At 47.7% G+C, this 18,636-nt stretch overlaps 5 protein-coding genes across 5 annotated transcripts, besides 2 other annotated features; 3 read left to right on the top strand and 2 right to left on the bottom strand.

Annotated features, from left to right (window-relative positions):
* Positions 1 to 72: 72 nt before the first annotated feature.
* Positions 73 to 2,197, top strand: UA08_06147 (putative methionine--tRNA ligase, cytoplasmic; the record flags this gene model as incomplete). The annotated part of the gene is made up of 2 exons (XM_020268438.1): positions 73 to 255; positions 344 to 2,197. The coding sequence occupies 2 exons, from the start codon at positions 73 to 75 to the stop codon at positions 2,195 to 2,197; spliced, it is 2,037 nt and encodes a 678-aa protein (XP_020118568.1).
* A 181-nt stretch (positions 2,198 to 2,378) lies between these two features.
* On the bottom strand, positions 2,379 to 3,626 carry UA08_06146 (hypothetical protein; the record flags this gene model as incomplete). The annotated part of the gene is made up of 1 exon (XM_020268437.1): positions 2,379 to 3,626. One exon carries the CDS (start codon positions 3,624 to 3,626, stop codon positions 2,379 to 2,381), a length of 1,248 nt encoding a protein of 415 aa, XP_020118553.1.
* Positions 3,627 to 4,148: 522 nt separating this feature from the next.
* Positions 4,149 to 6,321, bottom strand: UA08_06145 (hypothetical protein; the record flags this gene model as incomplete). Its single annotated transcript, XM_020268436.1, has 8 exons — positions 4,149 to 4,348; positions 4,414 to 4,540; positions 4,603 to 4,614; positions 4,678 to 4,709; positions 4,800 to 4,818; positions 5,488 to 5,511; positions 6,096 to 6,134; positions 6,226 to 6,321. 8 exons carry the CDS (start codon positions 6,319 to 6,321, stop codon positions 4,149 to 4,151), a joined length of 549 nt encoding a protein of 182 aa, XP_020118770.1.
* Positions 6,322 to 8,466: 2,145 nt separating this feature from the next.
* Positions 8,467 to 13,097, top strand: UA08_06144 (Multidrug resistance protein CDR1; the record flags this gene model as incomplete). Its single annotated transcript, XM_020268435.1, has 2 exons — positions 8,467 to 9,148; positions 9,205 to 13,097. 2 exons carry the CDS (start codon positions 8,467 to 8,469, stop codon positions 13,095 to 13,097), a joined length of 4,575 nt encoding a protein of 1,524 aa, XP_020118551.1.
* Positions 13,098 to 13,705: 608 nt separating this feature from the next.
* Positions 13,706 to 13,753: a repeat region (Identified by RepeatMasker using a combination of RepBase library and repeat library created with RepeatScout).
* Positions 13,754 to 13,965: 212 nt separating this feature from the next.
* Positions 13,966 to 14,363: a repeat region (Identified by RepeatMasker using a combination of RepBase library and repeat library created with RepeatScout).
* Positions 14,364 to 16,289: 1,926 nt separating this feature from the next.
* On the top strand, positions 16,290 to 17,822 carry UA08_06143 (hypothetical protein; the record flags this gene model as incomplete). Its single annotated transcript, XM_020268434.1, has 7 exons — positions 16,290 to 16,327; positions 16,376 to 16,505; positions 16,554 to 16,961; positions 17,064 to 17,396; positions 17,454 to 17,537; positions 17,602 to 17,628; positions 17,685 to 17,822. The coding sequence occupies 7 exons, from the start codon at positions 16,290 to 16,292 to the stop codon at positions 17,820 to 17,822; spliced, it is 1,158 nt and encodes a 385-aa protein (XP_020118767.1).
* Positions 17,823 to 18,636: the final 814 nt, after the last annotated feature.

Below are 18,636 nucleotides of genomic sequence, written 5' to 3'. Positions count from 1 at the left end.
TCGCCATAATATATTTTTTGAGTCATCGCAGGGATCCATTCCCTTCTGTTAACACTTGAACCCTCCGTAACCATGGCGAAGACAGAGCCTACGCTGCCAATCCCTGGCAAACGGAATATCCTCATTACCAGTGCTTTGCCCTATGTGAACAACGTTCCGCACCTGGGTAATATCATCGGCAGTGTGCTCCCCGCAGATGTCTTTGCTCGCTACAACAGGGCGCGAGGGTTTCCCACGCTGTACATTTGCGGTTCTGTTAGTCTATCTTCTCGTTGATTTGGTCGATGCTCAGAAAGGAAAGGCTAGAGCTAATCGGTGTGAAAACAAAAAAAAAATTTAATAGGATGAATATGGGACTGCGACCGAGACCAAAGCCCTTGAGGAAGGAGTAACGCCAGAAGAGCTATGCGCAAAGTACCATGCTATCCACAAGAGTATCTATGACTGGTTCAATATTGAGTTCGACATCTTTGGCCGAACGCCAACAGCCCACCAGACAAAGATTGTGCAGGACGTTTTCCGCGGATTGTGGGAGAATGGATATATTGAGGAGCGCGAGACTACCCAGCCCTACTGTCCCGTGGAAGGCCACGCGACTTTTCTTGCGGATCGATTTGTTGAGGGCGAATGCAGTATCTGCGGCGACCCTGGTGCGCGCGGAGACCAATGCGACAAATGCGGTAATTTGTTAGATCCGCTAGAACCCGATGCGAAAGAATCAGGACAGGGGGAGCAAGGCGATGTCGAGGCTAGAGCTACAGGCTGGCTGATAAACCCGCGGTGCAAGCTGGATGGCGCTACTCCCGAGAAACGGAAAACCAAACATCTCTATCTGCGGCTGGATGCGCTGAAGGACAAGATTGTGCCTTGGTTCGAGAAAGTAAGCAAAGAGAATGAGTGGAGTATCAATACGAGCTCGATTGTGCAGTCGTGGATAGACAGGGGTCTGAAGCCCCGTGCCATCACTCGGGATATCAAATGGGGTGTGCCGATTCCCACGGGTATCAAGGGGTTGGATGAAGAGGCTTATAAGAACAAGGTATTTTATGTGTGGTTTGATGCGTGCATTGGCTACGTCTCCATCACTGCCAACTACACGGATGGAGACAATCTTGACGGCATGAAGTGGGAGCAATGGTGGAAGCATCCCGAGGATGTCTCACTCTATCAGTTCATGGGCAAGGATAACGTGCCATTTCACAGCATCATTTTCCCCGGCTCGCAATTGGGTTCCGGCATGAAGTGGACTCAGGTGCACAAGATCTCCGCCACGGAATATCTCAACTACGAAGGCGGCAAGTTCAGTAAATCCAAGGGCGTTGGAGTTTTTGGCACCAGCGCCAAGGATACCGGGATCAATGCCGATATCTGGCGGTTTTACTTGCTCTCTCGCCGGCCAGAGACCAACGACACCGAATTCAAATGGGACGACTTTGTCAACATCAATAACAACGAACTCCTCAAGAACCTGGGCAACCTTGTTGCGCGCGTCACTAAATTCTGCATTGCCAAGATGGACGGTGCGGTTCCTGCGCATTCAGAAGCCGCAGCTTCATCCATCCTTGCCGAGCATGAAAGCCAGGTCAACACGCATCTGAAGGCATACAACGCCTTCATGGACGCCACCAAAATGCGCCTAGCGCTCGCCGAGCTCATGCACATCTCGTCCCTCGGCAACAAGCTCTTGCAGGACAACAAACTCGACAACCGCCTCTTCACCGAAGAGCCCGACCGCTGTGCCGCCGTCATCAATATTGCCCTCAACCACCTGCACCTTCTCGCTAGCATCCTTTCCCCCTTTATGCCAACCATCTCAAAATCCATCTTTGAGCAACTCGGTACCGAGCCAGTGGCACAAATCCCTGAACAATGGACGCCAGGATCTGCTTTGAAACCGGGCCACAAGCTTGGGGAATCGAAACTTCTCTTCTCCGTCATCCCGGCCGCCAAGATTGAGGAGTGGCGCGAGGCCTTTGGTGGCGAGGAAGTGCGCAAACAGAAAGCACTCGAGGCCGAGAAGGCGGCTGCTAAGAAAGCGGCCAAGGAGAAGGAGAAGGAGAAGAAGAGGCTGAAGAAAGAGGCGGCAGCAAAACAGAAAGCTGAGGCGGCGGCGGCGGCGGCGGCTGGCGCTGAAGCGGCTGCTACGGATTTGGAAAAGAAGCTGACTATCGATGATGGAGAGAAGAAGCTTCCATAGAAGGATAGAATGGGGTAGGATAAATTATGAAGGGTATATGTCTAGTTATCGAGAGACGTGACGAGAAATACTGCAATACATAGTCAACAGTCTTATGAATGGTGTCTTACGAACTTGAGCGAAATGTAGTACTCTTTCGCATATTAGCGAAATCTTGTATCCCAAGACCGATTGTCTAAATCTACTGCGACGGTCGAAGAATCGTCCTCCCCCTCGGACCGCCATGCTCATACGTGACCAAAGCCCTATTCGCATCCAGCGCCATAATGCCGGGCCAAAAGCTCGAAGCCGGCGACACGACGACCGGTGGACTCCAAACAATCCTCCCATTGCACGGCCCTGTGCCAAAGGACACCTTGACAGCAGCATTATGAATCCAACTCACCCTCTCCGCATCATCATCCGTCATGAAGACCGCCGCCAGCGACCCATCCCCAAACGACGCAATCTGCGGCGCACCAGCATTATGTCCGCGCGGAGGCACATACACCTCATGGCGATGCTGCCAGGTGGCGCCATCATCGTACGAAACGACAGCCTCAACATTGAAATGCGGCGCATAGCGCGTCGTCTCGAATACCATCACCAGCGCCATCCGCCCATCGCCACTATCAACCGTCTGCGTAATCCCCGTCATCCCATCGCGGAATCTATCCTTGTCGCCCTCCACGCAGCGCGGCACAGACCACGTCTTCCCCAAATCATACGACACCACTAACATCGTCCGCTGATCATCGGGGGCAAACTCATGCGAATAAACCAGCTGCACCTCCCCCTGCACCCCAATCCGCATAAAGGGCTCCCAAATCCCCAACGGCGGGTCCTTCTCCGCCGCCTGCGACAGATACCTCCACGTAAGCCCCGAATCTCTAGATTCAAAGACAGTGAGCCGATAATGCCGTATCCCGTCCAAGTCACCGGCGCGATTGGTTCCAAAATCATGGTTCCGAAACGCCGCTAGGACATGGCCCCCCGGCCTGATTTCGAGGATGTGCACGTTGTCGATTTCGGCGTGTCCGCGCGTCACTTCGCTGAAGTCGTGGAAGGTTTGGCCATTGTCGGTGGATTTGGAGATTTTGAGCGCTCGGAGCTTGTCCATGCGTCCTTCTTCGCGCCAGGTGAAGCCCGCGAGGATTGTGCCGTCGCTGAGGCGCGCGAGCCGGATGTAGGTGCCGTTGAGCCTGTCGTCGGAAATGTCGCGCTCGTCTTGGTTGATGATTAGGCTGTTGTTGTACATGTTGTTATAGTTGTAGCTGTGATTATAGTTTGGGCTGTAGCTGCCAGGGCCAGTCGTCCATGGTGATGCTTGTGCTGCTGTTGGCGGTGCTCCGGCCCAGACTGGGGGATGCGGAGGTACAGGCGGAGGCTGTTGACTTGCGGGTTGTGATAACCCAAAACGCTTGAGGATTTTTTGGCCGATGCCTGGCATGTTGTACGATTGACAGTTCCTTATTATCTTTCTTTGAGACCTTTTGGAGAACGAATGTGTATGCTGCGTCGGGATGGTGACGACGCATGGATGGCTGAAACACACTAGCCACTGCTATGATGTCACAGGTATGGCACTCTTAACTAGTTACTATAAAACTTATAAACTAAGATGATCAACGAGAAAGTTGAAATTCGTCAAAAAGCATTGGATTGTATTGTCTTCAACTCCGTAAAACAGCAGACAGGCAAGGCCTAACTATGAAATTGACATAACATGGACATTCTGGTATAAACTCATGCCATACCGAGCCTGCCACACGGCTCACACATAAAAAGCATGCGTGCAGATAAGGTTGATTGAGAGATTCGTAGTTTTCTTGTTCCTGAATGGAGGTGTGAAAATAACAGGGCATGTGAATCTGCATTCACGTAACTTTTCATCAGACCTCCGATGCCTCTCTTTATTAATTGAATTATTATTTTTTTTTTAATCTTTTTTTCCATTGGCCCTCCCTTAAGCCTAGGCAGCTGCGGCAGTTTCCTTGAATGCCTTGGTTGTGTCGGCCAAATTGGTGGCTGCTGCCGCAGGTCGCTTTGATTCGTAGTTCTTAATAGCAGCCTTGATGGCGTCCTCGGCCAAGAGAGAGCAGTGAAGCTTGACGGGAGGAAGGCAAAGTTCGTTTGCAATCTGGGTGTTTTGAATCTTTCCGGCTTCCTCCACTAAAGATAGAACGCATGATTAGCTTCATGTTCCGAGTTGCGATCTGCAAAATAGAACCACATACAGGTCTTGCCGGCTAAAAGTGTGGTGAGATATGAGCTAGAAGCAATGGCGCTACCGCATCCGAATGTCTTGAATGCCGACTTGACAATCTTGCCGGTCTTTTCATCAACTTGAATATCGAGTCGAATCTAGGACAACTTGTTAGGTCGGTGCATTTTCAGGTTTGAATAGGTGAATATTTTGAACATACGACATCGCCACACTAGAAGGAAACATATTAGTGAGAACTTGACTGAACGGCCACTGCATGAATCATAATACATACTGCTGGAGCTCCGACAAGACCAGATCCGACATCTACAGACCTATAGCATTGTTAGAATGGATAAGAATCGAATACGAAAGAACGTAACAGAGTCCCAAGTTTCAAGGACAAAGGCGACGTACTTGCGATCCAGAGAGCCGACTATGTCACAGTTAGTATGTTTCATAAATAGAATATTAGAACAAGGACTAATAAAACACAGCCAAAGGTGAAAATGATAGAAAAGGCAAGAATGCAGAATGCGTGAAACAAGGACAATTGGCACTTGAAGATATTCCACGAGGATCTTCCTGGAAATAGAACTGGGTATACATTGTCGAAGAGTGCACCACACCGACGAGACGACGTAAAACCGTGAAACTGAGATTCATAGATATGTTTGAAAGAGAGGTATCCGCGTTCATGAAGTCATCCGTATGTGTTCCTCGTATCAACGATAGACATTCGCAGTCTGTCCGCAGTCGCATTCCCCTTTCAACATTTGGGCAACAGGCCAACCCGAAGCGAAGATAAAGAGACGTGTCCTGTCCAGATCGACTCGATGGGTGTTTGAACTGTCGAATAGTCTGTGTCAAGCCGAAGCAACGATGGCGCCGAAACATATCGAGTCACAGTATCGAGTTGTCAAGACGCCAAAACCTGTCCCAACGTTCACTCCAAAAAAAAGGAATTGCTGTTGAATTCTCTGTCGTGATATGGTGCACCCTTTCCTTCTAACACGAAGAATATTCCTCGATATTTCCAAATAGGCAGAAACGCATTGCGCGTAAAGCGAACGAACAAGAAAATGCGAAAAAGAGAAATGCATACCATTCCTGGGATTTGTGTAATGATCTAACAGTTTGAGTAGGTCAGCATTTCAAAGCAGGCCAAAGTACAAGCCAAAGGAACAAAGAAAAAACATATCTTTCTCGTGATATCCTCGGCGAGCGGCCACATTCAGGACTGGCAGAGCCGGCGACCGCAAAACCGGTCGTGCCGAAAGCATGTGTCCTGCGCGCACGATATTTCTGACGGGATTCATAATTGTTGCGCTGTTGATATATTGGGATTTGTCGATGGGCAAGGTAGATGGAAAAGAGTTGGGTGAGATTAGTTGTTTGGGAGAGAGACGAAGTATTTTGTGGCGAACGAAAGAAATCACTAAGCAAGCAGGGCCCCGGCCCATCGGTGACGTGAAATGGGGTCACGTGAGTTCCGGCATCGGCGTTTTCGGGGAAGATTTATCAGATCGTCCGGTTGGGCCAATGGAAAGCGCGCAAATAAGCTGGGGTGTTATCAGATCCTCGGATATAACTTCTGCGGGCAAATGCCACCAATGAACATTGCCCGTCTTAAGGCCGACTCCGAACGCTTCTCCGCGGACGCTCCGATGGAACAATATATGATCAACAGACACCCACTAGTTATTTACCTACAGACTGGTATCTCGCCTTGACTTCCGCTCTATTCCCTTGCTAATCCAGAGTTGCAACATCCCGGACAGTCTGTCCCTTATGCGACAAAAGGACAAAAGCAATATAGCCCTTGCTAGCTGTGACAACGCACCTCCACATCGACTTCATCACGCATATAATCGATATCAAGGACACGGACTAGATCTGCGTCCAAAAGTTCATCCGTGCTGTATATCAACATTGACATTTGGTCGCCTTACCTTTAGCGTCCTTACAAGTTGACATCTGTATACTGCGGCTTATAGCACCGTGATATCATCGGACAGCATTAGGACTATAATTTAAAAGTATTTGAAGGTAGGGGAGACTGCGCTATGCTATTAACACAACCAACACAGAAATTGCCTGAGCAGGTTGATGATAACTCTGTGTACAGTCTACTCGCCCTTCTTCATAAATCTCGTCTGCATGTATTGACAACGAGGGGGTCGAACTGTCCGCGAGGTTGTTTGGGGCTAGGGCTGACGGGGCTGACGACCTCCGAACATCTCTGGCTAGAACTGACATGGTGCTACTTCATATGTAGTTAGTGTACGAAGTATTTCGAGGCTTGCATCGTATCTGCAATTTGAATCTTGGAAGATTTTTGATTGATTCAGACACCAACCGGCTAGTTAGTTCTGTTGGGCCTCAACATCGTAATCGAGATGCACGCCATGATCTTTCGGTCACTGCAGGCTAACTAAATTTCCGAGAGAAACCAAGGAATACGACCGTCGGCTCTCATGCTATGGATACGTATACACCTACGTATGTTGTCACGTCAAAGCTTGTAGTATTATATGCAGAAACGACCTTGAAATCAATTCACTATACCTAGGCAGAGATCAAGGCTTGTTATCTTCTGGTAGTTATTAGAGCCGGAGCTAGTTAATGTGCTCAACATAGTGTTTACGCGAGGCTACCCTTGTAGACACTGATGTGAAAGCACGCCGGATAGCCCGCTTTCCGGTGCCGAGCGCCAAGCCCCCAAACCACATTTAAGGTAAGAGTGGGCCCGGGCCAAGGACCCTCTCGGCTAGACGAATCAGCCAATGAGAAGAGCCGGGTTACGAGGACGGGTACGGACTCAGCCGTTGCGGATAACAACTACCTACCTACTGGGAGCGTGCATAAATTCATCACTTCATAATTGAATCCGATAATATATCATTTTGACTTTGCAATACGAGGAGCGGGACAGTGGACACCGTTGTACTTTCATGTCTCGACAGATCATTGGCTCGGATGCCTCGTAATCCGATGACGCTCGTTGAGTCATTGTGAGTGGTCTTTCTTTGTGTTGTTTATCTCTACGAATGGACAATACAGACAATACAATTGTTGTTTGCAGCGCGTATTTCATATACATGGATCAGTGCACATGCCACATACTTAGAGTCGTGTTAAAAGTACTCAGTGGATACGGAGTACAACGGCGTAATTCTCGTATGCAAACGTCCCAGGCCACGTGTATCGTGTATTTTTCTTTTTATTGTCCCGCCTCTGATTGGGCTACTGGTACAGGGTGCGATCACGTGGCGAGCAGCCAGGGCCAATCAACTTGCATACCCGTGCACGGCGACCGGGTCCATGCGTATCCGGAGGAAAGATTACTGCGTATGGTACAAGAATCTCGGGGACTTAGAAACGCCCGAACAGGCATAAGCGAAGCATATCTTGATGCTATACGCTCGGGTCCGGAAACAGCGTACATGCCAGACGACGTAAGACTAGGGGTGATGTATCGCCATCTGGCATGTGCAGTGTCTCCCCCCTGTTATGCAATCGAACGGATAGGGCGCGAAATGATATGCCGGTGTTTCATAGCAGCTAGGGTTGCGTAGCGTCGCAACCAATTCGTCCGTAGCGAGGTAGCGAGCCCCCTAAGTTGGAGATGTGTCTGGACTCTGATGTGAAGATCCGGATTTTAGGCTTCCATCTTCGTTTCGATCGAATTTTCGTCCGGAATGAGAGACGCGGCCCCGTGGCGACGCCCATCCCGATTGGCGGCGGCGCTGGCCCTCTTTTTCTCTTACTTTTCCCCTTCATTAACTCTTTTGGGTAACCGCTGGGCGGCTAGTCAGAAGCCGGACGCAGCAGCTGCTGAAAGTATATATCTCCGTTTAAGTTCCCGGCGAGCGTTGATAAAAATTCTACCCCCTCATTCTTTCAGCTGGACTGGTATTCGTCCATATGCTGTGTGAACAGGGATAGGAATACCATCAGATTGAATTGTCAACGAAGACCAACGTCCCTAACGAGATACCTACTCACATCACTATAGAGAAGAAAAGGGTGCGCAACTACCTGATACTGCAGGGGCCAGAGGCCACAGACGAGCGAAGTCAAGATGTCGTTCGCTCTTAACCCTAACCCGCCGCGGTCGCAGTCCGTCGTCAGCCATAATCTCAGCGAAGAGCGAGTCATCAGCCACTCGTTCAGCGAGGAGCATGTCACGAGCACGCAGGATGTCAGCAGGGAATCATATCTGGAGAAGAGCGAAGATGACGAGACCCTCCAGGAACGGGAGGAGAAGGTTGAGGCCGAAGTGAGCAACCTCGCCCGCCAACTGACGCGCCAATCCACGCGGTTTTCCACCAAGGGCGCCCTCTCCAACCCATTCGTGAACGAGGACCCGGAATCGACTATCAACCCGCAGAGTCCCAATTTCCGAGCCCGGGACTGGATCAAAATGCTGCTGGAAGTCCGTTCTCAGGACCCCGTAAAGTACCCGGATCGCAAGTCGGGTCTTTCCTTCCGTAACTTGAGCGTCCACGGCTTTGGCTCGCCAACCGATTACCAAAAGGACGTTTTGAACTCTCTGCTGGAGGTTGGCACTCTAGTCCGTCGGCTTGCCGGAGGCAAGAGAAACAAAATCCAAATTCTTCGCGATTTCGATGGTTTGATTAGGAGCGGTGAGATGCTGGTCGTGCTGGGAAGACCAGGAAGTGGATGTTCCACGTTCCTGAAGACCATTGCCGGAGAAATGGGTGGTATTAATATTTCAAAAGACTCGGTGTTGAACTACCGAGGTATGTAATTTTCTCGACCTCGTCATTTGAAGGCGCTGCTAACGTGACCCCCCTAGGTATCCCTGTCAAGGAAATGCACAAGAACTTCAGAGGTGAAGCCATCTACACGGCTGAGACCGATGTTCACTTCCCCCAGCTGTCCGTCGGCGACACATTGAAGTTCGCTGCTCTTGCGAGAGCTCCCCGCAACCGCCTGGATGGAGTCACTCGCGACCAATACGCCGAGCACATGAGAGACGTTGTCATGGCGATGCTCGGTCTTTCACATACTATCAACACTCGTGTTGGAAACGACTTTGTCCGTGGTGTCAGTGGTGGTGAGCGTAAGCGTGTCAGTATCGCCGAGGCCACCTTGAGCCAGGCTCCTCTTCAGTGCTGGGATAACAGCACACGAGGTCTCGACAGTGCCAACGCCTTGGAGTTCTGTAAGAACCTGAGTCTCATGGCCAAATACGCGTCCACCAGCGCTTGTGTAGCTATCTACCAAGCTTCTCAAAGTGCCTATGATCTCTTCGATAAGGTAACCGTGCTTTACGAAGGAAGACAAATATATTTTGGCCCAGCGGACGAGGCCAAGCAGTTCTTTGTTGACATGGGATTCGAGTGCCCTGACCGACAGACCACTGCTGATTTCCTCACGTCACTTACCAGTCCCTTGGAGCGCAGGGTTCGCCCTGGCTACGAGGGCCGTGTTCCTCAAACCCCCGACGAGTTTGCTTCGGTGTGGAAGTCCAGCGAAGCCCACGCGCAATTGATGCGGGAAATTGAAGAATTCGAGCAGGAACACCCTCTCGGGGGTGCCTCGCGCGATGCCTTCATTGACGCTCGCAGGGCCATGCAATCAAAACGGCAACGTGCCATGTCTCCATACACGATTTCCGTGTGGGAGCAAATTGCGCTTTGCACCCATCGTGGCTTCCAACGTCTCAAGGGAGATTCCAGTCTTACAGTCAGTGCCTTGATTGGTAACTTCTGTATCGCTTTAATCGTTGCATCTGTCTTCTACAACCTTGAGGTTAACACGCAAAGTTTCTACTCACGTGGAGCTTTGCTTTTCTACGCCGTGCTTCTCAGTGCCTTCTCCAGTGCCCTTGAGATTTTGACCCTTTATGCGCAACGTCCTATCGTGGAGAAACAAGCCCGATATGCCTTTTATCATCCATTCACCGAGGCTATTGCATCTATGCTCTGTGATACACCCTACAAGATTATCAACTCGTTTACCTTCAACCTTCCACTCTATTTCATGACCAACCTGCGCCGCACTGCAGACGCCTGGTGGACGTTTTGGCTTTTCTCCGTTGTTACCACATTCACCATGTCTATGATCTTCAGAACCATGGCTGCAACGTCTCGGTCTCTGTCACAAGCTCTCGTTCCTGCTGCTATTTTGATCCTTGGAATGGTTATCTACACTGGATTCGTCATCCCGACGAAGGATATGCTAGGCTGGTCTCGTTGGATGAATTACATCAACCCCATCGCGTACTCATTCGAGAGTCTTCTGGTCAACGAATTCGCCGATCGTCTATTTGCGTGCTCCCTCATCGTGCCTTCGGACAGCACGTCTTCGGATAGCAACTACAACTCCATTTCGATGCAGTACAGAAGCTGCGCCGTGACAGGTGCTGCCCCCGGAGCCACTGAGGTACAGGGATCGGACTATCTCGCAGAGAGCTTTGCCTACGTCAAATCCCATGAATGGAGAAATCTTGGAATCTTGTTTGCCTTTATGGCTTTCTTCGCGTTCACCTACCTTGCTTCCACTGAGTACATCTCGGAGCAGAAATCAAAGGGCGAGGTTCTCCTGTTCCGTCGAGGTCACAAGGCGTCCAACCTCGCTTTCCCAGGCAGTTCTTCTGATCTGGAGTCATCTGTTGATGCTAAGGCCTCTCGTATTGATGGTGAGAAGGTTGTAACTCCCGCGTCCGGAAATGTCGACTCCTCCGCTCCTTCAACAACAGCTCCTGCAGCGGCGGCCGCACAGATCCAGCGTCAAACTGCTATCTTCCAGTGGCAGGATGTTTGTTATGATATCAAGATCAAGGGAGAACCTAGACGTATTCTTGACCATGTCGATGGTTGGGTTAAGCCCGGTACCTGTACAGCTTTGATGGGTGTCTCTGGAGCCGGTAAAACGACCTTGCTTGATGTCCTGGCTACGCGTGTTACAATGGGTGTCGTGACTGGAGAAATGCTTGTGGATGGACGACCAAGAGACATGTCCTTCCAGCGGAAAACAGGTTATGTGCAACAGCAGGACGTTCATCTGGCTACTTCTACCGTTCGTGAAGCTCTTCAATTCAGTGCCTTGTTACGTCAACCCGCACATCTGTCTCGCAAGGAGAAACTGGACTACGTTGACGAGGTCATCCGTCTTCTCGGCATGGAGGCCTATGCTGATGCCATTGTTGGTGTGCCCGGAGAAGGATTGAACGTCGAGCAGCGTAAGCGACTGACTATTGCTGTTGAATTGGCTGCCAAGCCCCAGCTTCTTCTGTTCTTGGACGAGCCTACCTCTGGTCTCGACAGTCAGACTTCATGGTCTATTTTGGATTTGATTGATACCTTGACTCAACATGGCCAAGCGATTTTGTGTACTATTCATCAGCCCTCGGCCATGCTGTTCCAGCGATTCGATCGTCTGCTCTTCTTGGCCAGGGGCGGAAAGACAATCTACTTTGGTGAAATTGGTGAAAATTCTAATACTTTGTCGAGCTACTTTGAACGCAACGGCGCCACACCCTTGGCTGCCGGCGAGAATCCAGCAGAATGGATGCTGGAGGTCATTGGAGCAGCGCCCGGATCGCATACTGATATTGATTGGCCCAGTGTCTGGCGACAGAGTCCTGAGCACACCAAAGTCAAGGAGCATCTTGCCGAACTGAAGTCTACCCTATCGCTCAAAGAACCAGAGACCAACTCCGAGGATCCAGGAGCTTTCAGAGAATACGCCGCACCATTCTATGTTCAACTGTGGGAATGTACCCTCCGAGTATTCTCACAATACTACCGCACGCCTGTCTATATCTGGTCGAAGGTCGCACTTACTGTCTTGTCAGCCCTGTACATTGGATTTTCCTTTTTCCACGCAAAGAAATCTATCCAGGGTCTCCAGAACCAGATGTACAGTGTATTCATGTTGATGACGATTTTCGGTAACTTGTGTCAACAGATCATGCCTCTATTCGTGACTCAACGCGCTATCTACGAAGTCCGTGAACGCCCTGCCAAGGTATACTCCTGGCAAGCGTTCATGACCGCCAATATCTTCGTGGAACTGCCCTGGAACACGCTCATGTCTGTGTTCATGTTCGTTTGCTGGTACTACCCCATCGGTCTGTATGAGAACGCCAAACCCACCGACTCTGTCAACGAGCGCTCCGGCCTCATGTTCTTGTTGATTTGGGTATTCTTGCTTTTCACCTCCACGTTTGCACACATGGTCATTGCTGGAATCGAAGTTGCCGAAACTGGTGGTAACATTGCTACCTTGCTGTTCTCTCTCTGCTTGATTTTCTGCGGTGTCCTCGCCACGCCTCAAGAAATGCCCGGATTCTGGATCTTCATGTACCGCGTCTCGCCGTTTACGTACCTGGTGCAGTCCATGTTATCCACTGGTCTTTCGGGAACCACCGTCACCTGCGCAGCCAATGAGTACATCACGTTCAACCCTGCTCCTGGATTCGCGACGTGCGCGAGCTACATGCAGGACTACATCAATGCCAATGGTGGCTACTTGAAAGTTCCTGATGCCACATCGGACTGCCAGTTCTGCACTATCTCTGAGACAGACGTCTACCTAGCCTCTGTTGAGTCCTACTTTTCCCAGGCATGGCGCAACTTTGGGCTGATGTGGGTATACATTGCTTTCAACGTTGCCGGCGCCGTCTTTATCTACTGGTTGGCTCGTGTGCCCAAGGGCAAGAAGTTTTCTGGCTCGTCTTGAAAACAAAAACATTTCGCGAACAAACCTAATCTCTTAACGTGTTCTTTCTTTCTTCTTTCCCACCCCTTATTTTTCTTTCTTTGTCAAGAGGTCTCGTCCTGTTGTTTACCCGGTTTCCTCTCCATGCATCTCGACTGTACAAACACACATCAATCATTTCCATTTCTTATCCTCTCAACATACTACTTCATCCCCGGAAAGCGGAATTCATCGCGACCCTGTCCTCTCTTATTCGTTTTATATTCTTTTTTGTCTTGTCTTCGCATTGAACATAATTTTTTTATTGCTGTCAGATTTTGATGACGTGGACCTACCGGAATTAGATATATTTATTTACACAAAGGCATATAGAATATAATAAGAAATCCACTAAGAACAAGCCAATACCTAGGTGCTTACTCACCATAAGCGAAAATTGGGCATTGCTAGTTACCATTGGGGAAGAGTATACTACTGCTGCGTAATGGCTCCTGCTTGCAAGCTTGACCACACAGGAGCATATGACTTGATTATCATACGCTTCGCATTCTTGAAGTTTACTTTCTATGCGTTATTATATGTAAAGATGCAATAAGCAATTACTGTAGGTGGAAGCCTGAATGCCCTGCCACGTGATCTCGCGTGGATTTAGCCGCTAGTGAGACTAGTGGCTTGGCTCTCAACTGATGTAACAAATCCAGGATAAGCTAGGACCGAATAGGAAAGCGGTCAACCTATTAGAATGCGAGTATGGCAGCACTTCTGAGGTACTCCTGTATGTGGTAGAGGCTTGCTTCTGGTGATTTATCTTGACCCTATTCATGCTCTGGGTATGTATGGGATATAAATACATTAACCTAGTTGACTAAGTAACTTACTGGGTTGTTAACGTATTTCGCGGGTAAACGGATCACTTGTAGTTCCCATACAAAATAGCCATTTTTAACCCCCTGCAATCTCAACAAGTTCAAAAATAAACCAGGCCTAATAAGTAGAAATATTGAATAGTATTTATATACTAGTATATACGCAGCTTTACAGATCGTAAAGTAATACCGGAACCCTTTTGTATTAAAAATCACAATAATTACTAGTGTATTTATTGATATCTTCCTATATTCTATGTAAAAATTACATCATATTTGATATATAAGCTTCTTTAGATCTATTAAGTATTAAATTTCTTTTTTAGACTTACTTTAAAAATAAATCTGTTGAGACTGCAGGGGGGTAAAATGACTATTTTGTATGAGAATTAACAAGTGATCCGTTTACCCATGAAATACGTGACTTAACCAAGTATTTCTGACACGTTGATGCGTTGGCCTCTGCCACGATCTCACATGTCACAAGCTAGGCTACACAGCCTCGTGTTTGCCTGAAACTAGCTTCGAATCCCACAACCGGGAGTTTTTGATTCTGTCAATCAACTTCTGATATTCTTAATCCAGATACGAAATTGAAGACAGCTCGACTTGCTGAGCGCAGGTGTTCGATGTATACATGCCGTGGATATGCAGTGTTGGGAGCCTTGGAAGGCTTCGGGATTGGAGGGAGAACGATCTCTCAAGATTGGTACTGCGTGAGTATATCGGCACAAAAGACGCTATAATCTATATTTCCAAAAACTTTCAGTTCCTAAATGAAACCAAACAAAAACAATCAAGTGAAAAAATTAGTGTGATCAAAAATGCTCTAAGTGGAATTCCGCCGATACCTCGAAGTACGTCATGCAACGAGAAATGTTCTCAGTGCAACAATTCTTCTCAGGCCGCGAAAGGAGAAGGCCTGACTGTCTGGGGAGCGTCGTTGATGTACACTTGTGTAAGTATCCCCGTAAATTTATGAGGATCATCAATCTTCGCAAAAGCTGAAATATTCACTTGACTGCTTTACAGTGCAAGTGTTATGCCCTACCGCAGGAATACGCAGAGTCGCCGTTCTGTGCTTATTGCGGTCACCGAGTATGCGATTCTTGTACGATGGTCAAATGAACAAGTACACTGTTTGAAGTACATATGATATGTACTTATCAACTTTGAAGCTGGAAAAAAAAATTTTTTTATTTCCTTTTTTTTTCTCTCTTGTAATGCGGGATGCAGCCGGCATAAAGGTAGACCGGGCTACGCTACCTGGTCACTACGTGTGGGGGCTGTTTTCCATATCATTGTCGCAACCGAGGGTGTAAATAGGCTTGCGGATAAGGCTGGCAAATGTACCCAAACGACCTGGAGGCCGTACCGAGTTATTAATCAGGTTTTAATCGGAGTCATGTTTTCATCTTGCGCCTCTCGTGCTTATCAGAAGGAACATCTGTCGCGGTTCTCAGGCACGACTGTTTTCAAGGCCGACGACGCTTGCTGGTGCATTGAGGGAAAAGGAAGAGGAAAAAGAAAAGAGAAGGCAGTGAAGACCATCAGGCTTTGCCCCTGAAATAGAAGTTGGCACAGCCTTGTGATTGAATGCCCCAACAATAGAGACTGTCACACCGCCAATTATGTTCTTCACTAGAGAGAGAGTTGAAAGCGTCTTGTCATTTTTCTCTAAAAGAATGAGTGACCCCCATTTGAACACCCAAAAGCCAGGCTTCGTGCAATGCTTTGAGCGCGATTCCTTTCATTTTTTTTTATCTATATCTTCTAGCCATTTCAAAACAATTACTCAACTAAGCATCCATGGACCGGATTCAACATCATACGAATAGTGATAACACACCTCTGAACAAAGTGGCGTGGAAAGCACCTACAACTCGACAGCCACATCTATATATTCACCAAGATGATTCGCTGCCTGTTAAAGACGGAGAAACTGTCATTGATGCATTTTTGAATTACTATAAAAGCGAATTGGAGCCACCCCAGAGTTTTAAAAACTTACGAAACTTCTTGGAAAGATCAGGGGCTCGCTCCATACGTGATGTTGAAGCTGACACTACTAGCCAAAACAAGATACCAGTTATTGTGGATGATCGATGTGATCCTTGCATCAATCTAAATGTTCCGGAGAATACGACGAGCATTGTACTGCGGTCGTGGGACTCTTAACACACACAATCAGTGTTCACCTAAAGGAGAGAATGTTGAAGTATACGGGGCCGATGTGAAAACCTTGTTTCGGCGTTTCAGGAAACCGGTATGTTTGAGATTTCCGTACTCTCCTTGTATTGCCTTGTTTTACCTTATTTATATATTTTCTTGCCAGCTTGATCTAACAATGGTAAAGCGAAAACAGAACTCAGAGCGCAGGATAGTGTACGTCAATTATTCGCCGTAAAGACCGAAAACCCTAACGTGCACCAGGTACGTAGCAGATCTGACACCACAGATCGCATTGGCTCTGATATGCAACGTATCACATCTACACCTTCCGAATTTTCGATCATTCTTATCAAGACATATTCAATTTCAGGCCTACATGAATGTGTCCCAAGTACGTACTCCGAGAGCTGCAGAAGTGCACGAGAACTGACCGAAATAGAGGCAAGAGTTTGTCTTAGAATTTCATCTACCGCATTACGTTCTTCGGTCAGATAGTGTAAGGTATTCCGATCCCAGGAGGCTTAGGGTTGCTCGGTATTTTCGACCGCCCAACTCGAGCGTGCAAGATTGCATCTATGAATCCCAATTCTCCCTGATAATATGTGTCATGGACGATTTCTTCTGGACAGCTTATTTCTGTGCAGATGGCTATTATGCAGAGCGCGATACAGTTGACGAATACCTCAAAGAGGGACTGGATGGCCCGTCTGGGGGTCAAAGGCCATGTGATATGCCGATTTGGGATCCAAGATATTATTTTCTGGCCGTGTTGGCTATACGGATAAGCCAAGTTACGGCAGAGTGGACAGTGTTGGTTCAAGCCCTGGAGGACTATTTGGATCCGCATGTAAGCGAACTTTTCTTATATTAAGATGAAGTTTGGCTTATTAGCCTACGCCTATTATCTATATATATTGCCTTCTATGTTTCACTTTACTTACCTTCTGAGCCTGAGTCGCCACAAACTGCAATGCAGGGCGAGATCAATCAAAGTTCTCTACCTGCTTTTCTCGAAGATGATCCGAATTTAGAGAGAACCAAGGAATACACTTGGATTCTGGGAATCCTGAGACGGCTTGAGAATTCACTGGCGAAACTACTTGCTACATGGAATGCTTTTGAGATGAACCATAGAATTTATTTTGACTTGGATAAGTCCGGTATCTTGTACGATAATTTTCGGCAACGTTTCTATCACATTCAAGAGCGAACGGATGAGCTGCAAGCTTTGCATATGGTCATGGAGCAAAGAATAGAGACCTTGGAGAAACTTTCGAGCACCGTGAGTACCTCGCACTGATTGTATGTGGCTTAGGTTCACAGAACTAACGACTCATAGCTTGTCAATGCATCCTCTCTTGCTGAGAGCATAACTGCAACTCGTCAGGGAGACAATATCCAGCTTCTCACCCGCATAACAATTGTAAGATCACTAATCTCCTACCTGGTAGTCAACTATATTGCTGGTGTTAATCAATGCGTCTTAGATATATCTTCCTCTGACCTTCGTCACGGTTTGTCACAACATCGAAAGAATATAACACTTTGAAAAGAACTAACTATGAAATAGGCAGTATTTAGCATGAATCAAGTTCCGGACGATGTTTCTTGGTGGAGTTACTGGGTATCACTAGTATTCTTAACGACTTTAACAGTCTTCGTTGCCTTTGGGTTCCCATCACTTCCGCTCGTGCGGATGGGGACATAGGGAACTCTTTAAGATTCCTTTTGAAGGAGATGTTAAAGATACTTCTACAGAAAAGGCTATAGGCTATAGGATACTGGATGCTTATGAATTGTAATAGAGGGAAAGAAAAAAGGCTTAAACTATCTCACTTGCATGTAAACAGCATGCCTAGTTTGTATAGCTGTCCATTCAAGGACAGCACCATTTAATATTTGTTAGGAAATCGTATGGAATTTACTGTGTGAATGTCTTTCTCGCTCGCGTATCATTTTTGAGGATGGCATGATTTTCATCATGACTTGGTGAATTCTAAAGAACAAAGGATTGAGTTCAAGGAGGATTTTTGAGTTAGAAAAAAGAAAGGAAAGGAAAGAAAAGAAAAGGAAAGAAAAGGGAAAAAAAAAGAAAAGGGAAAAAAAAAAAAGAAAAGGAAAAAAACCGCCCTTAAATGATATCTCTAATTTAACCTAACCCCTAAGTTACCTACAGTCGGTGGTAGATTCCCCATGGCAATATCGGGTATCGCCACTCCTTTATAGGATTGCAGAAGCTATTCTTGCTACTTTGCTTTGAGGGCAATTATGACTTTTCTAGGTTGTAAACCAGGCCTTAAAAGGGTTTTGAATACCGATTTAGACGTGCCTGCCTTTAGCGCTTTGGTCATGGTTTCCCTTGCCGTATGCTATCCACTGACGAAGATGCTCTTCAAGCCCTGAGCTTCAAACAACCCTTGCCATCCCAATATCTCAACTGAGAATATATATATAAATATGAAAAATGAAGCCTAGTCTCATATGCACATATACTTGGTAGATTTTCAAACTAGTCTTTAAAA

Source organism: Talaromyces atroroseus, assembly GCF_001907595.1.
Source record: "Talaromyces atroroseus strain IBT 11181 chromosome Unknown scaffold_8, whole genome shotgun sequence".
NCBI lineage: Eukaryota > Fungi > Ascomycota > Eurotiomycetes > Eurotiales > Trichocomaceae > Talaromyces > Talaromyces atroroseus.
The sequence above is the reverse complement of the archived record's forward strand: the minus strand, read 5'-3'. Positions and strand labels throughout refer to the sequence as shown.